The 25,673-nt window shown below is 41.2% G+C and overlaps 1 protein-coding gene across 6 annotated transcripts in view; it reads right to left on the reverse strand.

Annotated features, from left to right (window-relative positions):
• The window catches only part of LOC143125513 (oxysterol-binding protein-related protein 5-like), a 49,881-nt gene that overhangs the window by 18,401 nt on the left and 5,807 nt on the right, over window positions 1-25,673 (reverse strand). For 3 of the 6 annotated variants that reach the window (XM_076287048.1, XM_076287046.1, XM_076287047.1), the window contains 3 exons: window positions 11,355-11,433; window positions 2,476-2,629; window positions 710-783 (listed from right to left, as the gene is read on the reverse strand). In XM_076287048.1, the coding sequence (XP_076143163.1) occupies window positions 710-783; window positions 2,476-2,629; window positions 11,355-11,396 (270 nt within the window). In that variant the 5' untranslated portion in view covers window positions 11,397-11,433. Of the gene's footprint in view, window positions 1-709; window positions 784-2,108; window positions 2,190-2,475; window positions 2,630-6,393; window positions 7,445-11,354; window positions 11,434-25,673 lie in introns of those variants that run through there. The other 3 variants (XM_076287051.1, XM_076287049.1, XM_076287052.1) reach the window with 3 other exon arrangements.

Consider the following 25,673-nt stretch of genomic DNA (forward strand, 5'->3'; position numbering starts at 1 on the left):
TGCAAGACACCAAAAACCTAAATGCTGACCTACAATACACACTGGCCCTGGTAAAGACCTACCGCATGTGATTGATATGGGTGTGTCATCTTGGCATAACTCCAGTGAGCGGTCCCTTACCTGTATCTCTCACTGACCAGTATTGCTCACTTTCACCTCTGAGCAGCCCAAGCATGGGCCCTTTTTAATGTTCTGGTTTTATGGTGCTTGCCGGACAGCAATCTAAATTTACACAAAAACGAGACAGGTACAAGATTGCCTTGCTCACAAACAAGGGAGGCACAGGCCACTCTCCAAAGGCCTGACTAACTGCGAGCCATGTAGGTGCGGAGAGGTGTTCATTTAACCAATAAGCCACAGGTAGACCTAGCTAGACCTGTCAGTCAGTGCTGTCCCTACCATGTGACCTACCCTATCCTGACATAACCCTGGCTCCTCTTAGGCGGAAGGGAGCAGACTTAAAGGGGAAATCAATCAGCCAAGTTGCTCTGCTGCATCCATCTAATCACTGTCAGCCAGAGAAAGTGCTGATATTCCTGACACTCTTTACAGCCAGGGGGCTGGAGCTGGGCTTTTATCCACAGTTCATAATTCACTGCATCAAGACGCTGCATCAATATATTAACAAGTGACTCAGTATAGCCACAGCACATTAAGGAGAGCTGGTAAAGTCAGGAGACGTTGGCAGATGATAGATCTTTTTTAGTACCTTATTTGAGGGGGACACAGCAGGACTGACGTTGTTCTGGAGGTTTGCTGTGCCATCCTTCTCCGTTTCACTGCCTGTAATGCATCACAAAACAACACAAGAGATGGGTGAGTCATTTGCACTGCTGCAGCTTCAGTCAGAGAAACCCCTAGAGACGGATATGCTTCAAAATGGCATTCCCTGTGCGAAACAACAAACACTGTAACCCAAAAACAGATCAGTGGAAAGATTCTTTGAATCTATGACTTCCCTTATGTAACTCATGGAACCCCTCCCTGAAAACACCAGGGCCGATTCACTTGGGCCTGATCTGATACAAACACACAGGCATATAGGAGACTACAATTCCTAGGGTATGATTTCATAAGTCACTAAATATTCCCAGACAGTTCCTACATGCTGCTTTTGCTTTGTCCTTTCTGGTCCCTGAAAATGTAGCTCTTTGAATGAACAGAAAATATCCCACCTCATGATCAGATGCACAATGCATACAGCAACAACTCCCTTTTTACCATGTCCGTTGTCCACAGAGCTACACATATAGTGAACGTTTACAAGCATTTTTAATATACTATATGTGAGAGCCGAAACTGATTAGACACTTGTCAGCGGGGTGGCGGTGGGTCTGAGAGAGAGTGGGTGACACAGAGATGAGTTCAGTGGCTGTGGGCTCAGGTGTCCTCCTTAACCACTCCTCTGAGCGCTCAGGTGTCCTCCTTAACCACTCCTCTGAGCGCGAGATGGACGACAAGAGCCCTACAGCCTCAGGGCAGCCAGGAGATAAATAAGAGGTTCTCTATCTGTCTCTCTCTCTCTCCCTCCTTTCCCCTCTCTCTCTCTCTCTGTCTTTCTCTCTCTTTCCCTCCCTCCCTCCCTTCCTGTCCTCCCTATTCCCAGCTGCACTTGTTAAAGACTCAGCTTTGAACAAAGTACAAAGCCTCAATGGAAAGGAAAAACCCACAAGAAGCAACATGTTGCACAGGGCTGTTGGCCAAGCTGAATGATGGATGATGCCTAGCCTATAGCCAGTCTTTTCCAAGTGTGTCTTCTACAAACACACTGCTGAACACACATGCAGGTTTGAGGAGCTACTGGATGGGCAGTTCAATAGGTTATGTCATATGTCATCCATTTGTGGATGTTGCCAAACTGTTGCAAGGCATACAGTACGTTATTGCGAGGACCATTATCATCATTGTTATTTCTGTGGCATCATGACACCGTTTGGAATTTCCATCACAAAAGACCCACATGTTCGGGTTGAAAAACAAGTGACAGAGATATTTGAACAACATTGCAGATCCATGAAAAGATATTTCACACGAGGCCCTCATGATCCACATCTTGAAGATACTTTCAACAGGTGCACCTGTTAAAACTCTGACTAACACCAACTTACCATATGCACAAATAGAGACCTACAGTATGGCTGCTGTAGGGTGCTGGTGGAGAGAGGAGTTGAGTTGGTAGGAGAGTTCCTACTTCACCTGGACTGAGAGGGTAGATGTTGAGAGTTCCTAGTTTACCTGGACTGAGAGGGTAGATGTGGAGAGTTCCTAGTTTACCTGGACTGAGAGGGTAGATGTAGATGTGGAGAGTTCCTAGTTTACGTGGACTGAGAGGGTAGATGTGGAGAGTTCCTAGTTTACCTGGACTGAGAGGGTAGATGTGGAGAGTTCCTAGTTTACCTGGACTGAGTGGTTGGGTGTGGAGAGTTCCTAGTTTACCTGGACTGAGAGGGTAGATGTGGAGAGTTCCTAGTTTACCTGGACTGAGAGGGTAGATGTGATGGTCTCCGTCTGAGAGGTTTCGCGAGAGGCCTCGTGGGTCCACCTTCTGCGGAGAGGACACAGTCGGACACAGAGAGAACCGCCGACGGCAAGCATTCTGCTCCTTCATCTTCTCCGCTGGGTTCGACTTCTGGGAGACAAGAGGGAGACATGTCAGAACTACGCTTGGACTGAGGAGGAGTCAGCTGTGAGTGACAACACTTAGCTGGGTTTACCTACTGCATATTTAACCAGCAAACTCCCTAACACAAGTATTTGGCATTTGAACATATTTTATCAAACCGTTTAAGTTCACATTAAAAAGCAGGGATCAGGTTTTTCATTATTATAAGTTTAAATGGAAGATCAGGGATCATGGCCACAAATCCAAGCGATCGCTGAGCTCGTAATCATGTTCATCCATACATCTGGCTTGTGACGCATGCAGCTGTGGGTAATTCAGCTCAGCACAGAAGCGGCCATTACTGTCTCTGTGCTAAAACCCCGGTGAGTGACCTCTTCATAGTCCACTTCCACAACCATTTGACACCTGTCAGGCGGTTCACGATGACTGTTAGCCCTATCGCTCATCTCTCTCTCCGCTCAGGCTTAACATGCTGCTCATAGTGAAGCCAGCATAAGCCCGTGTCATTGATAACACCCGAGCACATCTGCCGGTGTCCATCTGGCAGGGATGCTCTCTTCTGACGTGACTGAGTGGGATCACTGACTTCTGTGGGGGGGGGAACTCAAGTCTCGCTCGCCGGATGGATAAACACCCCGGCTATATTGAGCAGGGCTGCGTGTGTATGAGCGTGTGTGTGTGTGTGTGTGTGCACGTGTGTGCTGGAAGACTGGCTGGGGACTGAGTGAGCAGGTCTGTCCAGTCTTTACGCAAGCTGGATTTAATGCCATGACGCACATGCTAAGGATATGTATGCACTCCATGTGTATACACACACTATGCCCACAGAAGGGGCTTTGGTCTGATATGGTATAACATGGTGAGCCTTCTTTCATCTTAATTTGATGGTAGGACTGGATGGGTTTATTACTAAAAGCACCTATGTCAAATGTGCAAGGTGTGTTTGTTGAGTCCGGTGAAAGCAGACCCGGATACCTCTCATTTGATGATTATCTGTATGCAAATGCCTGAGGATGCAGAGGCTCTATACCAGTTGCCAAGGCGACAAACCAGCAATGGGCATGGATATGATGCATGCATGCAGATGGAATATGGACTCCATATTCAATGAGCTGGTCTCGTCCAACTTTCAAATATACTGCGCTAGTTTCCAAGTCAAGTCTATTGAACTGTTAGAGCAATGCACATAGTGGTTTGAGTGGTTCGTCCACACTTTTATTATAATTATCCTGTAAGATCACACAAACATAGGAAACATACTGTATGAAAACTCCTGGTTGCTCTCGAGGTCTGGCTGCTCTCAAGGACTGGCCACAAAATACAGAAGCTCATAGTAAGTAGATATGCATCACAATGACTATGTGCAGGCTGTCTGTGGGCTGAAAGACTCCTAAACATCCCCTTTGGCCTACAGGTCATTTTCAGAACTAGCCTGAGTTTCCTTAGTGGCCCCAGCTGCGCTGGTCTTTTGCCAAAAGTACCAGACAAAGAGAAATTCAGAGGAATATTGATCTACTTGGCTATATTCCTCCATGTGTGGGATCTGTAACAATGCATTTGAGCAGAGGTTTCACTGTAGGTCCAGGACAATCCTGAGAGATGGCCAGACAGGACCACAGTCACGGCCACATAAGTCCCCCTGCCCCTCCTCCTACTTCCCACAGCATTTCACTTGCCACTATTAATAATGTACGAGAGCAGGGAGTGCTGTGCAAATTCAAAATATCTCCTCCTCAGAGTGAGACTTCAGGCACAGAGAGAGACGGAGGGGGAGGTAGGGAAATAAAGAGCCAGAAAGAGAGAGAGCGAGAGAGAGAGAGAGAGAGAGAGAGAGAGAGACAGAGTGCTAAAAATAGAGCCTGATGCAGTGGAGGTAGCCTAGCGCAGAGCTCCAATCAGCAGCCCCGTCCTGCACTGTGACAGAATGCAGTGGAATGAGGCTGGCTGGGGCATCAGCAGCATATGTTCACACACGCATCAGCACGGAGCCCGGCCTGACACAGCTCTCACTCACGTCCCTGGAGGCCAGGGCGGGGGTGTCAAAGCTAATGCTAATCTGCTAATGCCGGTGAATGGACAGGGAAGCGCTTGGCCTGCACATCTGTGCCCTTGCAGCTGGCCTCTGGGTCCTCTTCAAGGGATTACACAGGATCGAACCCACACACACACACACACACACACCCTGGCACAGCTCTCATGACTGCCAACGGATATGAACCTAGAACTAAACCCCACCCTGATTATCACATCACACATAACCAGAGAGAGAGAGAGGGGTATGCAAGAATAGGAGTAACTTAAGTCTGTTTTTCCTTATCTCCGGCCTCTCTTTTAAGGTACACTATGCAGGTCATGATATATTTATATTTTACTCTGCTGTTGTAAATAGCAAACTTCTCATGACTTATCCCCCCTGTACACAATGAAAATGCTTTTGTTGTGGAGGTGAAGGATTAGCAACATGCAGAAGCTATCTCCAAAGAGCTATATCTACTGACAAGGTAATGTTTCACGATTCTCGCAAGATTTGTCGGGCCTCCGTTCTTGAAGTTGCATGTCTGGTTTTCTAGGTAGCGACTTGCTACGTATGCTGTAAACAGTATGCTAGGTGAACGATTCGGCTATTACAAGTTTGTTTACCTTCAAATTGGCTTCGTAAAGGTGAAAATCTTGCACAGTGTAACTTTAAGTGTCACACACATCTGTGAGGGACATTAGGTGTTCAGACACTATATTTTTAATCATATTTTTTATTCTATAAAATAACAATAATCGTTTCACTTAGATACAATGTCTTGTTATTCCATCCCACCGCATACTGCAAGAAAATATGAGGTGGATAGGGGGACTGTTGACATTCTGTCTAGAGCACACATCAGCTAAAGTGATTGTGCATGATGGATAGAAGCACCACAGCCTTATAGTAGCGCTGACTTTATGAGGCACTTTATGAGGTCATAAGAGTACCTACTGACTTAGCAACTTTTGCCACTTTTACCATGTCTTTAACACGTTCTTCCTTTCGTGGATTACCCATAATTCTAAATCAGGGCCTTGGCACATTCTCATCTGCACACCAAACAGGGCCAATGTAACAACACCATGGTGATGCAGGGTGTGAAACACCTGGTTCCTCTCCCCCAGTCTATAAACACCTTTGTAGTGCACTCAGAGAGGAGTTAATGACATGAGAATAATTTAGCACTGTTTATGCTTAGCTACTGAGCTTCAGCAATGAATATCTTACAATGAAATCATTTGCAAAACAGAGGATACAGCTTATGAAATGAATGCTTATTATGCTAATTATAAATGTACTAAAGATGTGATAATGGAGGACACTTAGAAGGGGGGGGGGCTCACTTTGTTTTACAAGCACTTTGGGGATTTAAACATAACAGTGTAATATCATTCCATTTTCTAAGTTGAGAACAGAAACAACATTGGCATCTGGTACAGAAAGCTTAGTATGAATAACTGGGAATTGCACACCAAATGTTGGTATGCTAGAGGGAGGGGGAAATACCCCTTGCTCCTACACCACCGTACAGCCTAAATGCTGAAATATATTTAGCAATCTATTTCTGAGCAGAGGTCAGTATGCTGTGCATTGTGTGCTGGTCAAGGACAAGGATTGTGGAGACACAATGTGGAGAGTAATCCGCACAATAACAGACAGATATACTGGCAGAAATAGATAAATATCCCCCACTGTGTGGGTGGCCGTGGAGTGTCAACAACGTCCTCCAGGCCTTTTCAACGGCACTCGCCTGACACAAGCCACCCTAGGACGGGCTGACCCACTTTCTCTTTCCGCCGTGTCTGCAGGTTCCCCATGTCCACTCCACAGGGAGCGGGAGCGTGTGTCATGAAAATGACAAACAAACAAACAAACAAACAAACACAACAAGCAAACAAACAAACAAACAAACAAACAAACAAACAAACAAACACAACAAGCAAACAGATGAAGGGGATCAACAAACGGCAGTGACACCTCACACAAGCTCCAAGCTGACAGCCAGCAGTTGGCCACATACACACCCAACACTGACCAACTCCTGGAAACACTGAGCATTTGGGTTTCTACTCATGAGATGATACACTGAGCACTGTGCTTCTCTCCCAAATACAGTTATGAAGGAAAATCACAGTTCCATTTCATATTGGCATTTATATAGTGACCCAGGACCCAGTGGACTAATAGGAGAATATAACCTTTACAAAGTACGTTTGAGCAAATGTGCAGTCCTGTGTGCAAATAGTGCACCAAAACACAATAAAATTAGGATCTACAAAAAAATCTACACCAGACACAGGCCTTAGTATTATGTGTTGCAGGCCTATTGTGTTGTAGTGTGACTCATCCTTAGGACAGTCAATCAAGACACTTGCACTCTCTATTTCTGTTTCTTTCTCTTCCTCTCTCCTTTGGTCCTCTCTTTGCTGTCTGCTCTAAGTAGGCATTAGCGTCTATTCAGAGACAAGCTCTTAGAGTAGACGCTCTCCTGGGATATGTGACAGAGTGGACATTTAAACTTTCCACACACTGACCAAGTGAATAAACACATGGCAGCAGCTGCTCTTTGTGTGACAGGCCAAGTACACAAGCAGCAGACAAAATTAATGACTGACTTAAACGTAGAGGCTCAACACGTCAGTAGAGAAGGCATTTTCTCTGGCTGTGTGAGAAAGTAATCTTTCATCTTTCACGGTCCAGTATTTGGCATGCACATTCATTCATTCCTGCACTCTGCAGAGAGAGACAGTATAGCCATGTGTGGCTCTTACTTTTAGCTTAGAGTCTGCTGGGGGGGGGGGGGGGGGGTCACAATTCCCGCTGTGGAACAAATCTCAAAAAAGAAACAAACACGTCCTCCCACCAGGTCTCAAACAACCGACAGATCCCTCTAAAGCACTCGAGGAGACTGTTTAATTGTTTCATCCTCTATAGACTGGGAATGCCTTCCGGAAGTTCTGCTCTCGATATGAACTACTTTTTGTCGTAGAGTGATGGGATCTGGGGACTGCTATTTTTGGAGTTGAGGGAATGACCTGTAGGAAAGTTCAAAAGATGACAAGAGTGGTTGTATGAAGGGAGTCCTGCTTCAGAAAATCCTCCCCTCCTCCTCTGAAATCAGTCACCTCACCCTGCCTCCTAGCCTCTATCCATGTGACTTCCCATGCAGCAAGCAGGAGGCCTGAGAACTAAATACACAGGGGACACAAATGTTCTGCTGCACAAGGGCACATCAGAAGAGTTCTCCCAAATATAATTCGGAGCGTATACCCAGCTGAGCGTGAGAGAGAAGGAGAGAGGCTGAAAGAGAAACCGAGGTGGGTGAGGGTGGAGGGGTGGGGACGGGGAACTGGAAAAAAATTTAATGAAAAAAGGGGAGGGTGTCGCTTCCAAATCAGTGAGGCTTGCATAAGTGAAAATCCATATCGGTCACACATTTAACCCAGATGGAGGTTATTCAGGGATATGTCTATTTATCCGCTTGTCTTTTTCAAGTTGGTCCGTCTGAAATCCGGCACACACCAATCAGCCTGGCCAGAGTCAGGGGACTGACCAGGGGGCCAGCAAGTGCAATCTGAGAGCCCTCTCCAATGCCAGAAATCGAATCTCTCCTCTGCACTTCATCCAGAAAAAATAACAAACACAAAAACACAAACACATCTCTGCTTACAATCATTTACCAGTTCTATATTCTTGTCTCATTTCCTTTGACGCATCAAAAATATCCAGAGAGAGAGAGAGTGGTTGTTGAGGATAGCAGAGAGAGATAGCAGAGAGAGAGAGAGTGGTTGTTGAGGATAGCAGAGAGAGATAGCAGAGAGAGAGAGGGGTTGTTGAGGATAGCAGAGAGAGATAGCAGAGAGAGAGAGGGGTTGTTGAGGATAGCAGAGAGAGATAGCAGAGAGAGAGAGAGTGGTTGTTGAGGATAGCAGAGAGAGATAGCAGAGAGAGAGAGAGAGTGGTTGTTGAGGATAGCAGAGAGAGATAGCAGAGAGAGAGAGAGAGTGGTTGTTGAGGATAGCAGAGAGAGATAGCAGAGAGAGAGAGAGTGGTTGTTGAGGATAGCAGAGAGAGATATCCAGAGAGAGAGAGAGTGGTTGTTGAGGATAGCAGAGAGCAGGTTTCCCACTGCCTCTCTGATAGGAGGTAGATAAAAAGCAGGAGCTCTCATGACAACCAGGACGCCGGCCGTTATCGGACTCAGTTTCCTGAGGAAAATGGATAGAGGTGACAGCTCTGGGGAAGATAAGAGCTGTATTGTCTTACTCAGGTAAGCACATAATCACTGCCGATCCCACTGCCTGTGTGATACTGTGCGGGGGACTCCAGAATCACAGGCAGGCAAGTATAGCAAACAAATGAAACCCATCTGTTGAACTCTACACATGACCAAGAGAGAATATTACAGTGGTTCGCTTGTAGCTGTCATTTCTACCAGTGTATTGTTTGATACAAGATGCTATTGGCAAGATGCTTTGTTGTACTGCACAGCCACTTTAGGACAAACTGAGAAACTGAGCTTGACTGGTGTGTCGGTGTAGCTCTGCACTTGTACATTTTGCCTTTCGTGCTTCAGCTCCAGACTGTAGTCGGATCATATGTTCCAAGACCAAAGAGATTTCTTTGTTGCCTTCGGTGACCACTCCTCTGCTAACACTGCCACTTACAGGTGGGGTTCGCCAAGGGTTCAACCTGGGACCAGTCCTATTCAGCCTCTACATGCTCTACTGGGAAGCATCATCAGGAGAACTTTACATTTCCATATCCCCCAATGACACCAGTCCTGTTGATAATCTTGATTTCAAATCTTGCCGTTGAGTCAAATGTCAACAATATCACTTGACTTGCCTTTATCATCTGAGAAATAAAGCTTAAGTGCAGGAATGAAGAAAATAAATGCATCCCCATGTATTCTGTAGCCCACCTCTGTGTATTAACCTCATAGCTGATGACATTTTGCAAAGTCAAAGCATTGGTTAATAGGTGGGAAATTACGGTACATGCTTTTATTACTCACTGGCTTGATTACTCTAACACTCTTTTCAGGTCTGTCAAAGAAAAATGTAAATAGCTACAGATAATTCAGAATGCAGCAGCGTGTGTTTTGTCTTAGACCAGAAGGAGAGTCAATACCAGACTCCCTCCATTGCCTGTTAGTTTTACTAACTGATTTTAAGATTTAAGTTTTAGGTTTCAAATCACTCAATCGACTAGCATTCTGTCTATCTGTCAGACATGATTTTACCTTATGCACCATCAAGACCACTAAGATCTTTAAAGTTGGTTGTTCTTAGGGTGAGTACCTGTCTTCTAATGTATTGCCTTTTGATGCTAACTTTATAGTTATTTTTGTGGTGGAATGCTGGTATTGGTACTTGGTATTGACAAGTACACAGTATTGTACTCGTACTCTGTTTGAAAACAAATACCCTCCATCAGATAAAGCATTAGACGCATGACTGTTTGTACTTCACCCCTTCTAACCTCCCCTCTCATCTCCCTACACCCGTCACCTACTGTACTGTATGGCTTCATCACCACTTTCAGTTTCAGCTAACCCCTATCACTGTCGGCCTAGGCTCAGCAACCACAGTGTGTTTTGAGTAAGATAACAACAGTGTACACCACACCAGCAGACATGAGACCCATTTCATGAGAATCACTCCCTCAACAACCATAATCCCTAACTACATACAACACTGAAATATGCATCATCACCCGGTTTGACACATTAGCGACAAATATTTTTTTCACAGCTTAATGTGAATATAGTAAGTAAGTAAGTATAAGTATATACTCTTTTGATCCCGTGAGGGAAATTTGGTCTCTGCATTTATCCCAATCCGTTGCTACAACAGCGGCGCTCGGGGAGCAGTGAGGGGTTAGGTGCCTTGCTCAAGGGCACTTCAGCCGCTTCTTTCTGGTTGGGGTTCGAACCAGCAACCCTCCGGTTACAAGGCCGAAGCGCTAACCAGTAGGCCACAGCTGCCCCTAATGATAATAATATATGAGCATTAAAACAATTCACAACAACATCTGGACTGCTGAGTTCATCAATTAAGCTGTGTAAGACATGTATTCGTACATGTACAAACTCAATACAGGACATGGTGCAAACTGCAGAGGTCTCCTGAATGTAGAAACTGCAGATGTGCAGAGTATGTGATGTGAATACACATAGCCAGCAGTCAGAAGAATCAGCTCAAGATTAGTATAACCAGAGCAATGTACATTGTCAGCCTTTTAATATGCTCCACCTTTAATAATTCAGAGGTTACAAGCATACAGTACTTCCATTGTGTCTTTGATATTTTGGTTACAATACTTTGGGGTAAAATGAAATGATAATATAATGGCAGATATTTCTATATACAGGACTTATAATATTTATATAGTTATTGATATAGTTTTGTTTATCTTAATGTTATGTAATATAAATATCTATGCATGCTCAATGTCTTTACAGTGATGCACACACATAGTATACAGTCAATACAGTAGTAGTGAAACACACATACACTTACAGTATGTGTATACACACACACACAAACACACACACACACACGCACACGCACACGCACACGCACACACACACACACACACACACACACACACACACACAGACACACACACACACACACACACACACACACACACACACACACAAACAGACACACACACACACACACACACACAAAGGTGCATACTTGCCTCCGACATCAGAGTGTCATTCTTCTGTTTCATCAGGGACATTTAAACTCATCTATGGCAGTATCTGGTCATGTTTAGCCTGATGTCAGGAGAGAAAGCACACTTTCAGACCACAGCTACAACGACTGCCTCTTACTGCACTTATACTCTACTTCCTCTGGTCTATTTGTGACAGAAATGAACCATTTGAACCTGAATCAGAACACAGGAGAGTCAAGTGGTAAGAAGGAGCAGACAGACCAGATAAGAATTCTTTTCACTTTGAGACAAAATCCTTCTACCATGCTTCTCAACAAAATAACATTTTCCATTGCCATGGTAACTTCCTACTTCTTCCGTGATCAGGCCCTGACTATAAGCTGGCCTGACGGAGTTTTTCTGCTCACACAATGAGCATGGGAATGGCATGTGGGGATATGCACACAAAGGCCACCCCCTAAAATGTCACATACACATATCCCTATATCATATGATGTAGACGCACAACATCACTCTGACCTTTAAACAGCTACATTTGAAACTATGCTATGAGGTGCTCAGATGAATTGCATTAGTAAGCAGAAAGGCATTGTGGGATATCATTCTTGACAGTGCATGTTGAAGTAAAGTGTTTAAACTACCGATTTAAAGTCTCAATCTCTTTTCTAACTTGTGATCAAAATAAAACCACCCTTAAGAAAAAGTACTATAGGAATCTTATAGTATTTTGGGACAAAACATTATAGTAATATTATAGGAATACTATAGTATTTTGGGACATACTATAGAAGTACTATACGACTAGTATAGAAATACTATAGCGGCTTTATTACAGAACATCACAGAATGTTATGTTCTGTAATACCTCTATAATATCCTAGAGCCGCTATAGTATTTCTTTAGTAGTCTTATAGTACTTGGATATATATAACGCCTTTTGTACATTAAATATATGGGAGTCTAAAGCAGTGTTGCGGACATTATATATTTTTTCATATATGAAAGTGCCCCATACCAAAAAGGTAGACTTGTCTGACTTTTCTTTCTTTAAAAAGGTAAACTTTGCTGTACTTCCCCAGGCTGTTATCTCAGCCTCTAAAATCTATAGCAGCCTCCGGCTGAATGGGAGGTTACACCTTGTGATGAAACTTTCACAGCACCGCAGGACCAGACTGCCCGGCACTTAACTGGGCAGAATAAACTCAGTCGGTGGTCTTATCCAATCAAAGGTGGAGTCACCTGAGCACTGAGAATAACTGCCAACTCTTTCTCAGGTCCACAGGAGAGAAATAAGATAAGGAGGGAGAGAGAGGGGGGGGGCAGTTCACATTTGCCACAGGGCATTCATAAACTCCTGTGTGTGTGTGTGTGTGTGTGTGTGTGTGTGTGGCTATTTTAGTAAACTTCTCTCCTGCTCCTTTCTCTGTATAGCCCCTACTGCTTGCAGTGGGAGACCCCAAATGAACATCCACTTGATCTGAACTCAGCATGGGAACCGTAAGGCAAGTCAAGAATAACAAGCCATTTCTCACCAACTGGGCATCTGACATATTTCAGGTTAATTATGGTCTCGATAGATCAACACTAGTTGGTTTATGTCAAGCTGAACGTCGAGCTGAAGCTGAAGCCAAACACCATGGTGAGCTCTGGTATTCTTGTAACAAGAATACAAAGGTAAACTTCTCTGAATGTCTCATTCCATGCCATTTTAGGGCTGTGGGGACAAGCTTTTTGTGTGTGTGTGTGTGTGTGTGTGGGGGTGGGTGGGGGGTGTGGCCTCTTTTCCACTTTAAGATCTTCTTTCCTGGTGAGTCCTGGCTGTGCTGCTGATTCCCTCTGGTGCGTACTGGGTAAGGGAGACTGCCTGGCTGGCAGCTGCCATCGCTATTGTTCCACCCTTGTCAGAGTCATCAGGGGAGAGGGCCAGCGTTGTTCTGGTTTGATGTGCTCAGGCCAGCGTGTCACGGACTGGGAGACAGCGGTGGCGTGTACGACGTGACTTCTCACAGCTCAATCAAACGGCGTCAGCACGAGACAACACTACCTAACAGTTCACCCAGCACACACTCTTTCTTGACAAACAAATAAATAAACAGATAAGAAATAACGTAACACGCTATCACACATCAGAAGCACTTTCAATGAGTGCCTCTTTTTACAGTGCATGAAAATGCACTGTACTGTTCTTCCTAGGCAACTTCTTCTTCTTATTACAGTGCATGAAAATGCACTGTACTGTTCTTCCTAGGCAACTTCTTCTTCTTATTACAGTGCATGAAAATGCACTGTACTGTTCTTCCTAGGCTTCTTCTTCTTATTATTATTACAGTGCATGAAAATGCACTGTACTGTTCTTCCTAGGCTTCTTCTTCTTATTATTATTACAGTGCATGAAAATGCACTGTACTGTTCTTCCTAGGCTTCTTCTTCTTCTTATTATTATTATTCCGCTTACCACTTTTTCTAGACGCAATTTGTCTTGAACAGTTTAACTTAGAAACTTCATTCAAACTTTGTAACGTAGGTCTTCAAACAGATCGGGTTGCTATCTCTTTTCAACTTTGAAACTTTTATACTTTTTAAACTATTAAAGAAAAACTTTTTAAAAATCCCCATAGACTTAACATTGCCGATTATGACATCATAATACGGCCATTAAGCAATTAGAATCCTATGGCAGGTGTTCAGGCCACCTGGATCTCAACTGCCAGTCTCAGGCTTTAAGCATACAAACTGGCCCTATTAAGACTACACATCCTGTTCAACTGCTTCCTCTGCCAAAAACTGTTTCAAAATAAAAGTCCTCACTACAATATTTCACTGTTAAACAATTTAACCCTTTAAACTACTGAACTTTTTAACTGTTTAGCCATTGTAACTGTTACTTGTCATCAACTATGACTCCTACCCACTGAAGCTAGTTAGCATGGTTAGCATAGTTAGCATGCTAGCAAGTTAGCATGCTAGCATGTTAGCATGCTAGTTAACATTTTTAGCAAAATTACTAAAAATGATTAGCTAAGTTAGCTAAGGCACATGGTTAGCATAGTTAGCATGCTAGCATGTTAGCATGCTAACATGTTAGCAAGCTAGTTAGCATTTTTAGCAAAACTGCTAAAAATGATTAGCTAAGTCACATGGTTAACATAGTTAGCATGCTAGCATGTTAGCATGCTAGTTAACATTTTTAGCGAAATTACTAAAAATGATTAGCTAAGTTAGCTAAGTCACATGGTTAGCATAGTTAGCATGCTAGCATGTTAACATGCTAGTTAGCATTTTTAGCAAAACTGCTAAAAATGATTAGCTAAGTAACATGGTTAGCGTAGTTAGCATGCTAACATGTTAGCATGCTAGTTAGCAAAACTGCTAAAAATGATTAGCTAAGTTAGCTAAGTAACATGGTTAGCATAGTTAGCATGCTAGCATGTTAGCATGCTAGTTAGCATTTTTAGCAAAACTGCTAAAAATGATTAGCTAAGTAACATGGTTAGCGTAGTTAGCATGCTAACATGTTAGCATGCTAGTTAGCATTTTTAGCAAAACTGCTAAAAATGATTAGCTAGGTTAACTAAGTAACATGGTTAGCATAGTTAACATGCTAGTTAGCATAGTTAGCATAACTGCTAAAATTATTAGCTAAGTTAGCTAAGTAACATGGTTAACATAGTTAGCATGCTAACATTATTAGCATAGTTAGCATGTTTAGTAAAACTGCTAGAAAATGTTAGTTAAGTTAGCTAAGTAACATGGTTAGCATGCTAGCACTGCTATAAAACATTAGCTAAGTAGCATGGTTAACCGAATTAAAAATCTTAGCATAACTGCTAGCAAACATTAGAGCCGTTCAAACTTTCAGTTATCGTCAAATATTTACCTATGCACAGCCATTAAACTATTTGAATATCAACATTCATTAAACTGCTAGAAAACGTTAGCTAAGTAGCATGGTTAGCAGGTTAGCATTGCTAGCACTGCTATAAAACATTAGATAAGTAACATGGTTAGCATAGTTAAAAATCTTAGCATAACTGCTAGCGAACATTAGAGCCATTCCAACTTTCAGTTATCATCAAATATCTACCTATGCACAGCCATTAAACTATTTGAATATCAACATTCATTCAACTTCCAGTCTGTCAACAACTTTTAAACTATTTACCTTCAACTTTTAAACGGTCTACTTTTAAACTATCATTAAACCATCTATTAAACTAGCTGTCTATCAACAACTTTTAAACTATCTACTGTCTATCAACAACTTTTAAACTATCTACATTCAACTTTTAAACAGTCTACTTTTAAACTATCAACTTTTATTAAGCTATGCAACCACCATGTCTATCCTAGCATCACCGTAGTAACCATCTCTTTATTATCTGTTTTAACTATACATGATATTTTACATCACAACTTTAGCATTTTCATGCACTGGTAATTCCTTGGAATTGCATTTCTAGTTATTATTATTATTCCGCTTACCACTTTTTCTAGACGCAATTTCTCTTGAACAGTTTAACTTAGAAACTTCATTCAAACTTTGTAACGTAGGTCTTCAAACAGATCGGGTTGCTATCTCTTTTCAACTTTGAAACTTTTATACTTTTTAAACTATTAAAGAAAAACTTTTAAAAAATCCCCATAGACTTAACATTGCCGATTATGACATCATAATACGGCCATTAAGCAATTAGAATCCTATGGCAGGTGTTCAGGCCACCTGGATCTCAACTGCCAGTCTCAGGCTTTAAGCATACAAACTGGCCCTATTAAGACTACACATCCTGTTCAACTGCTTCCTCTGCCAAAAACTGTTTCAAAATAAAAGTCCTCACTACAATATTTCACTGTTAAACAATTTAACCCTTTAAACTACTGAACTTTTTAACTGTTTAGCCATTGTAACTGTTACTTGTCATCAACTATGACTCCTACCCACTGTAGCTAGTTAGCATGGTTAGCATAGTTAGCATGCTAGCAAGTTAGCATGCTAGCATGTTAACATGCTAGCAGAGCCCGTCTACGGAGAGCCTTGCCACTCCGTATTAAGTCCCATTGTACCGAATTTTGGTTGCAGTTCCACTAGATTTCCACTGGGGGCGATCGCCATGAGTGCAGAATGAATGGGAGTCAATGGAGCTAGACGGCTAAATTTGCTTCTTTCACCTGATTGTCGTTGACAAATCTCAGATTTGATTGTAGTTTGTATAACTTCAACATGGGTTATAGGTCAAAAGTTGAATGAACGAGTACTTATGTCATTTTGATTTCTTACAGGTTGGGTCGTTGTTGCCCATTACACGCTAGCATTGTGCTAATGAATGACGTCATTGACACGTTTGAAAGGCTTTTTAGAACAATTAAGTGACTTTAAAAAATATAATACTCAACCAAGTGTATTTTCTTTGCCTCCCCTTTCGAAAACAATATTCAAATTACTTGGAAAAAAATTATATCCAGAGAAAAGTGGATTTTGAGGGGTACAGCTCCATAGACCTCCATGCATTCTGCACTCGTGGACGAGCGCCCTCATGTGGAACCACAGAAGGAACTGCAACCAGTTCAGAAACCGGAAGTTTTCCGAGAGTGGCAGTTCTCCCCTTATTAGACATTCTCTGATGCTAGTTAGCATTTTTAGCAAAATTACTAAAAATGATTAGCTAAGTTAGCTAAGTCACATGGTTAGCATAGTTAGCATGCTAGCATGTTATCATGCTAGTTAGCATTTTTAGCAAAACTGCTAAAAATGATTAGCTAAGTCACATGGTTAACATAGTTAGCATGCTAGCAAGTTAGCATGCTAGCATGTTAGCATGCTAGTTAGCATTTTTAGCAAAACTGCTAAAAATGATTAGCTAAGTCACATGGTTAACATAGTTAGCATGCTAGCATGCTAGTTAGCATTTTTATGGTTATGGTTATGGTTATGGATTTAGCAGACGCCTTTGTCCAAAGCGACATATAAATACAAAACAACATAATAATATTTAAAAATGAACAGGGAACAGATTAAAATCTAGGTCAAATATAGTAAGGAGAATAGTTGTAGTACACAATAATATCAATTCAATCAATAGCCTAATAAAAAAAGCAATGTAAAAAAGGGGAAAGGCAATAATAAAACAATAATGTCAATTCAATCAATAATATAAAAACAATAACATGCTAAGACTACATTAAGGAGAATATCAATAATAAACAATAATGTCAAATTAATAACAGCCCAATTAAAATAAAAACAACATTATATAAACCATAACACATAAGCGCTTAAACAACTAAGTATATGTTGAATAGGAATGTCTTTAGACCCCTCTTAAACGACCCAAAACTACCACAGGAACGGAGAGCACTGGGCAGTTCATTCCACCAACATGGAACCACTGAAGAAAAGAGTCTGGAATTAGACCCAGTTTTTATGACTGGTCGACACAACATACGCTCACCAGAAGACCGCAGTGGGCGGTTGGGCATGTAAGGCTTGATTATTGAATTAAAATAACTAGGAGCAGATCTAGTTAGTGTCCTATAGGCCAAAGTGAGAGATTTAAATTTAATTCTGGCTACTATAGGGAGCCAATGGAGAGTAACTAGGAGAGGAGTTACATGTGTCCTCTTTGGCTGATTGAAGACCAGGCGTGCTCCAGCATTTTGAATCAGCTGTAATGATCTTGTTACACAAGCGGGTAAGCCAGCTAATAGTGAATTACAATAGTCCAGCTTAGAGATGACCATGGTCTGAACAAGAAGTTGTGTGGAATCTTGTGTCAGATAAGGTCTGATCTTCCTAATGTTGTAAAGCATAAACCGGCATGATTTTGCAATAGAAGCTATATGCTCAGAGAAGTTAAGTCGGTCATCAATTACAACGCCCAAGTTTCGTGCCGATCTAGTTGGGGTCAGTGAAGTTGAGTCAAGCTGGATGTTAATCTGTTGGGGAATAGCTGTTTTAGCTGGAAACACCAAAAACTCTGTTTTTGAGAGATTAAGCTGAAGGTGCCGATCTTTCATCCAGGCTGAAATATCCTTAAGGCATGCAGAAATCCGGTGGGAAACACTAGAGTCATCAGGTGGGAAAGACAGGTAAAGTTGAGTGTCGTCTGCATAACAGTGATAGTCAAATCCATGGGAGCGAATGGTATCACCTAAGGAAGTGGTGTAAATAGAGAAAAGCAAGGGTCCTAATACTGATCCCTGAGGCACACCTGTGGTGAGGGCATGAGACTTAGATACCTGTCCCTGCCAAGACACGTTGAAAGAACGCGCTTTAAGGTAAGATTCAAACCAGTCAAGAGCTTTTCCAGAAATTCCCAGTTCAGATAGTATAGATAGGAGAATGTCATGGTTAACAGTATCAAAGGCTGCAGATAAATCTAGTAGAATTAATACTGATGACTGAGCAGAGGACTTAGCTACTCTCAATGCTTCAGTCACAGACAGAAGAGCAGTTTCAGTAGAATGACCACTCTTGAAACCAGACTGCATAGGGTCTAGTAGATTATTCTGATGAAGAAAGTCACAAACTTGCTTGAAGACCACTTTCTCCAAAACCTTTGACAAGAAAGGAAGAAGGGAGACAGGTCTGTAGTTCTTCACCTCAGTTGGATTAAGTGTACTTTTCTTTAGCAGAGGTGTAACCCTAGCCTGTTTAAAAGAATAAGGAACTATTCCAGAACTGAGAGAAGCATTAAATACATGTGTGACTGCTGGTAGAACAGCGGGTGAGATAGACTGTAGAAGAGTGGACGGGACAGGATCTAATGGGCATGTTGTTGGACGACATCGCTGAAGCAATTGAGAGACTGCTTCCTCATCAAGAGGAGAGAAAGAGTCAAATGATGGGGTCGTACTAACACAAGGCAAAGCCCTCCTTATAGGAGCATCAAACTGAGCACTTATTTTAGCAACTTTTTCAGTGAAAAATGTTGCAAAGTCATTTGCTGACAGTGAAGTAGTTGATGGTGGTGGTGGAGGATTGAGGAGAGATTTGAAAGTAGAAAAAAGTTGTCTACTGTCAGTGGCGCTCTCAATCTTGCTTTGATAGAATTTGATAGAATTTTTAGCAAAATTATTAAAAATGATTAGCTAAGTTAGCTAAGTCACATGGTTAGCATAGTTAACATGCTAGCATGTTAGCATGCTAGTTAGCATTTTTAGCAAAACTGCTAAAAATGATTAGCTAAGTCACATGGTTAGCGTAGTTAGCATGCTAACATGCTAGTTAGCATTTTTAGCAAAACTGTTAAAATGATTAGCTAGGTTAGCTAAGTAACATGGTTAGCATAGTTAGCATGCTAGTTAGCATAGTTAGCATAACTGCTAAAATTATTAGCTAAGTTAGCTAAGTAACATGGTTAACATAGTTAGCATGCTAACATTGTTAGCATAGTTAGCATGTTTAATAAAACTGCTAGAAAATGTTAGTTAAGTTAGCTAAGTAACATGGTTAGCATGCTAGCACTGCTATAAAACATTAGCTAAGTAGCATGGTTAACAGAATTAAAAATCTTAGCATAACTGCTAGCAAACATTAGAGCCGTTCAAACTTTCAGTTATCGTCAAATATCTACCTATGCACAGCCATTAAACTATTTGAATATCAACATTCATTAAACTGCTAGAAAACGTTAGCTAAGTAGCATGGTTAGCAGGTTAGCATTGCTAGCACTGCTATAAAACATTAGCTAAGTAACATGGTTAGCATAGTTAAAAATCTTAGCATAACTGCTAGCGAATATTAGAGCCATTCCAACTTTCAGTTATCGTCAAATATCTACCTATACACAGCCATTAAACTATTTGAATATCAACATTCATTCAACTTCCAGTCTGTCAACAACTTTTAAACTATTTACCTTCAACTTTTAAACGGTCTACTTTTAAACTATCATTAAACTATCTATTAAACTAGCTGTCTATCAACAACTTTAAAACTATCTACTGTCTATCAACAACTTTTAAACTATCTACATTCAACTTTTAAACAGTCTACTTTTAAACTATCAACTTTTATTAAGCTATGCAACCACCATGTCTATCCTAGCATCACCGTAGTAACCATCTCTTTATTATCTGTTTTAACTATACATGATATTTTACATCACAACTTTAGCATTTTCATGCACTGGTAATTCCTTGGAATTGCATTTCTAGTTATTATTATTATTCCGCTTACCACTTTTTCTAGACGCAATTTCTCTTGAACAGTTTAACTTAGAAACTTCATTCAAACTTTGTAACGTAGGTCTTCAAACAGATCGGGTTGCTATGTCTTTTCAACTTTGAAACTTTTATACTTTTTAAAATATTAAAGAAAAACTTTTTAAAATTCCCCATAGACTTAACATTGCTGATTATGACATCATAATACGGCCATTAAGCAATTAGAATCCTATGGCAGGTGTTCAGGCCACCTGGATCTCAACTGCCAGTCTCAGGCTTTAAGCATACAAACTGGCCCTATTAAGACTACACATCCTGTTCAACTGCTTCCTCTGCCAAAAACTGTTTCAAAATAAAAGTCCTCACTACAATATTTCACTGTTAAACAATTTAACCCTTTAAACTACTGAACTTTTTAACTGATTAGCCATTGTAACTGTTACTTGTCATCAACTATGACTCCTACCCACTGTAGCTAGTTAGCATGGTTAGCATAGTTAGCATGCTATTAAGTTAGCATGCTAGCAGGTTAGCAAAATTACTAAAAATGATTAGCTAAGTTAGCTAAGTCAAATGGTTAGCATAGTTAGCATGCTAGCATGTTAGCATGCTAGTTAGCATTTTTAGCAAAACTGCTAAAAATGATTAGCTAAGTAACATGGTTAGCGTAGTTAGCATGCTAACATGTTAGCATGCTAGTTAGCATTTTTAGCAAAACTGCTAAAAATGATTAGCTAAGTTAGCTAAGTAACATGGTTAGCATAGTTAGCATGCTAGCATGTTAACATGCTAGTTAGCATTTTTAGCAAAACTGCTAAAAATGATTAGCTAAGTAACATGGTTAGCGTAGTTAGCATGCTAACATGTTAGCATGCTAGTTAACATTTTTAGCAAAACTGCTAAAAATGATTAGCTAGGTTAGCTAAGTAACATGGTTAATATAGTTAGCATGCTAACATAGTTAGCATGCTAGTTAGCATTTTTAGCAAAACTGTTAAAATGATTAGCTAGGTTAGCTAAGTAACATGGTTAGCATAGTTAACATGTTAGTTAGCATACTTAGCATGACTGCTAAAAATGATTAGCTAAGTTAGCTAAGTAACATGGTTAACATAGTTAGCATGCTAACATTGTTAACATAGTTAGCATGTTTAGCAAAACTGCTAGAAAATGTTAGTTAAGTTAGCTAAGTAGCATGGTTAGCATGCTAGCATTGCTAGCACTGCTATAAAACATTAGCTAAGTAACATGGTTAACAGAATTAAAAATCTTAGCATAACTGCTAGCAAACATTAGAGCCGTTCAAACTTTCAGTTATCGTCAAATATCTACCTATACACAGCCATTAAACCAGGGGTCTCAAACTCAAATGAGCTGGGGGCCAATTCTGCCAATGTCATCTGATTGGAGGGCCGGCTATTTCTGAAAATGCAATGCTCTTTTTTTCAAATACCACACAAAACTGCAAACAGAAAGTGCAAGTGTTTTTATCTAGTTTTAGACACCTGCTAGCAACCTTAGCTTATAAATAAAATAATGATAAAATAAAAATTAATACAAATTATAAAACAAATGAAAAGCATAAAAACAGGTATGTGTGTGTTTCACACCAAATAAAAATATTTTCCTCTCATAACTTTTTTTAAACCTGGCAAACTAGGCGTCAGGGTTAGGAAAGCAACACCATTGGATTTTTATATCAAAATTTCAAAAGGCCATGGCTTGAAAGTGGTCAGAGATAAAATCCTACTGTAAATGTAAAAATCTTTGAGTAAAACAAAAGTTTATGAAGGGGGTAAATTTACCCATCTAATTTGCTACTGGATGGCAAGCACCTCAAATTATGCACCTTTCAGTAAATACTGGATGAACATATTTGAGCAGGTTTAGGCTACTTTCCTTTTTTCATATTACCCACAACAAATTAACAGGAAAACACCTAAGATGTATACCAACACCTAAGATGTATATGGTTTCTAAACCACAAGGCCTACAATAAAGTATTCTGGTCAAATCAGTTCGCGGGTAATCTGAGTACCCAGAAGTTTGCATCATATTGCGGGTGACTTTGTAGTTTAGAGCCCTATTTCTACTAGCCCTGCTGTCTGTACCACATCCATTACGGACACTATCATCACGATTACCACCGCAACCTCCAAGTTATGTTGGGCAGAGGGTCGAAATAAGCATGGTATGCTTAGTGGACACCGTCGTATACACACATACGCACCTCCATTCAATAGACGATCGATCATAATCTCCAAAAGGATATTCTCCTTCAGATTTAGAATAGGTGAATAACATAGCCTACCTAAGACTTCATCACACGTAAACGTTTTTCAACATTTGGTGTAGGCCTATTTCTGCTTAATTTCTGCTTCAATTCATGCAACACTATGGCCTGCATCGCTTCCGCGTCATTACAAATGCACGTCTTTGTGTTTCTCGCGTGTAATAGCCTACAAGTATTTCCTGAAAACTTTGCGCAGCGATTTTGGGTTTGAATGAAGCTCTGGATGTCTAGCACATAGTGGAGCAGAGTACAAATGAGATTTGTCACCGTACTTGGAACTATCGTCTATTTTAATCAGTATCGTTGTTTGTCACAATAAAAAGTCTCAAGGGCCGGATTACGTTATTATTTTGACATACGTCGCGGGCCGGAATTGGGCCGGACGTTTGAGATCCCTGCATTAAACTATTTGAATATCAACATTCATTAAACTGCTAGAAAACGTTAGCTAAGTAACATGGTTAGCAGGTTAGCATTGCTAGCACTGCTATAAAACATTAGCTAAGTAGCATGGTGATCATAGTTAAAAATCTTAGCATAACTGCTAGCAAACATTAGAGCCATTCCAACTTTCAGTTATCGTCAAATATCTACCTATACACAGCCATTAAACTATTTGAATATCAACATTCATTCAACTTCCAGTCTGTCAACAACTTTTAAACTATTTACCTTCAACTTTTAAACGGTCTACTTTTAAACTATCATTAAACTATCTATTAAACTAGCTGTCTATCAACAACTTTTAAACTATCTACTGTCTATCAACAACTTTTAAACTATCTACATTCAACTTTTAAACAGTCTACTTTTAAACTATCAACTTTTATTAAGCTATGCAACCACCATGTCTATCCTAGCATCACCGTAGTAACCATCTCTGTATTATCCGTTTTAACTATACATGATATTTTACATCACAACTTTAGCATTTTCATGCACTGGTAATTCCTTGGAATTGCATTTCTAGTTACACTTGTTGCCTGTCTGTTTGTTATTCGTCATGTCCAGGGATGTTCGCAGTGGTACACTATGGGGAATGGTGCAGTGGCAGCGGCAGGACTTGTAGAGTCTTGTAGCGTCGTGTCCCTGGAGCACAATCAGCTCCCTGCTGCCCTCCTGCCGGCTGGGCCCAGGTAATGAGGCCTAGGAGGACTGACAGCCCAGGGAGGGTCAGCACCTCTGGTGTGAACCGAGAGGTGCAGTAAGATCTAAAAATAAACCTGAAGAAACGCACGGCCTATTCTTTTAATGTCCCAGGGAACAACGTGGGTTTGCATGACCCTTTTTGGTGCTGTACTACCTGAGTCTGAACTAGAGTGATCAGACACATTTATCTAGGAGAGGTCCCAACAATTTAAGTCTGGTGATGTTTGATCACAAGCCAATGTTGTCTTTTTTGCAAAATAATGGTTATAATATGCTATGTTTGCATTTCAGGAGTCAAGGGAGATGACATTTTTGTTCAGTAACAAACAAAAATGTTCTGAGTAAGACATCAAGCAGTAAGACATTTTCTTCTAAACTAGTTAATCGTCACTTACCGGTAATATTAATTCTCACTTCCACAGAAACTACCTATTCATAAATATCAGCTGATGTCACTCTGTGCATTCGCAGAATTTCCTTCCCTGGGCTGTGAGACGCGCAGGTGGTGATCTTACAATATCCTCTGCTCACAGTTCCCTGGCCTCGAGGGGACTCACCCTGCACACACATCCTTTATCCAACAGCAAACACACACAGCTTCCATTTGCTGTCTATACATACCACTCTACACTCTGTACACCTTGGAATAGCCTGGCACCATTTCATGGAAAGAACTGTATGGCACTGAAGGTGTCATGCTGGCTGGCTGCAGTGCAGACTGGCTTACTGATGGCTAGTGTATATGTCACCTTACCCGTGCATGAGCAGAGCAAGCACAGGCCAGGCTGCAGGAACGCAACAACGGGAAGAAGAACACTCATATGACGAGTCTTTCTGTTGCACATATACGTTAAGATCATATAGAACACTGATATGACGGGTCTTGCTGTTGTACAGTATACGTTAAGATCATATGATACAGATCAAATTAGTTTTGAATTTGTTTAAGTCATTTCACAGACTTAACTCTCTACGAGCAACACACTGTACATGAGCTTAATGATTTTTAATAGAGTGTAAAGCGTGGAGATAATATGTTATGACCAGTTTGACTGGTGGCTTCAATAAGCATTCAGTACAAACAAATGGCCAAACCATGATGAGTGAAAAGAAAACAATGCCATGACTCCTGGTCACATTCTGCTCTACAGACCAGGTAAGCAAACCTCCGACCTCAGACAGCACGGCCTCCGTGTCTCCAAGTCTTTCTGTTCCTGTTATACCTCCCAGCTTAAGCATCTACTGTAGACAGTGAGCAATGTTTACACCAACACAGTCGCTCTAGTGCAGCCCCTATAAGTAAACACCAACACAGTCGCTCTAGTGCAGCCCCTATAAGTAAAGCACAGTCGCTCTAGTGCAGCCCCTATAAGTAAACACCAACACAGTCGCTCTAGTGCAGCCCCTATAAGTAAACACCAACACAGTCACTCTAGTGCAGCCCCTGTAAGTAAAGCACAGTCGCTCTAGTGCAGCCCCTATAAGTAAACACCAACACAGTCGCTCTAGTGCAGCCCCTATAAGCAAAGCAAGCACATGTCCCAAAAAACACTGAGCAGGCTCTGAGCAGGCTTAGCCCATATCATACTACTACTATCATACTGTTATGTATCCTCTCCTCTCTGCTCCACTTATGGGCTTTTTTGTATCAGATTTAGCAGGGAAGAGCAGAGCTGGGCAGAGCCACAGCATAGAGCACACAGAGTGCACACACACACACACACACACACACACAC

This window comes from Alosa pseudoharengus, unplaced genomic scaffold (assembly GCF_046254945.1).
Source record: "Alosa pseudoharengus isolate Yale_2024_CS ecotype anadromous, Long Island Sound unplaced genomic scaffold, YU_APseudo_1.1 YU_APseudo_1.1_scf_16, whole genome shotgun sequence".
In the NCBI taxonomy this organism is placed as follows: domain Eukaryota; kingdom Metazoa; phylum Chordata; class Actinopteri; order Clupeiformes; family Clupeidae; genus Alosa; species Alosa pseudoharengus.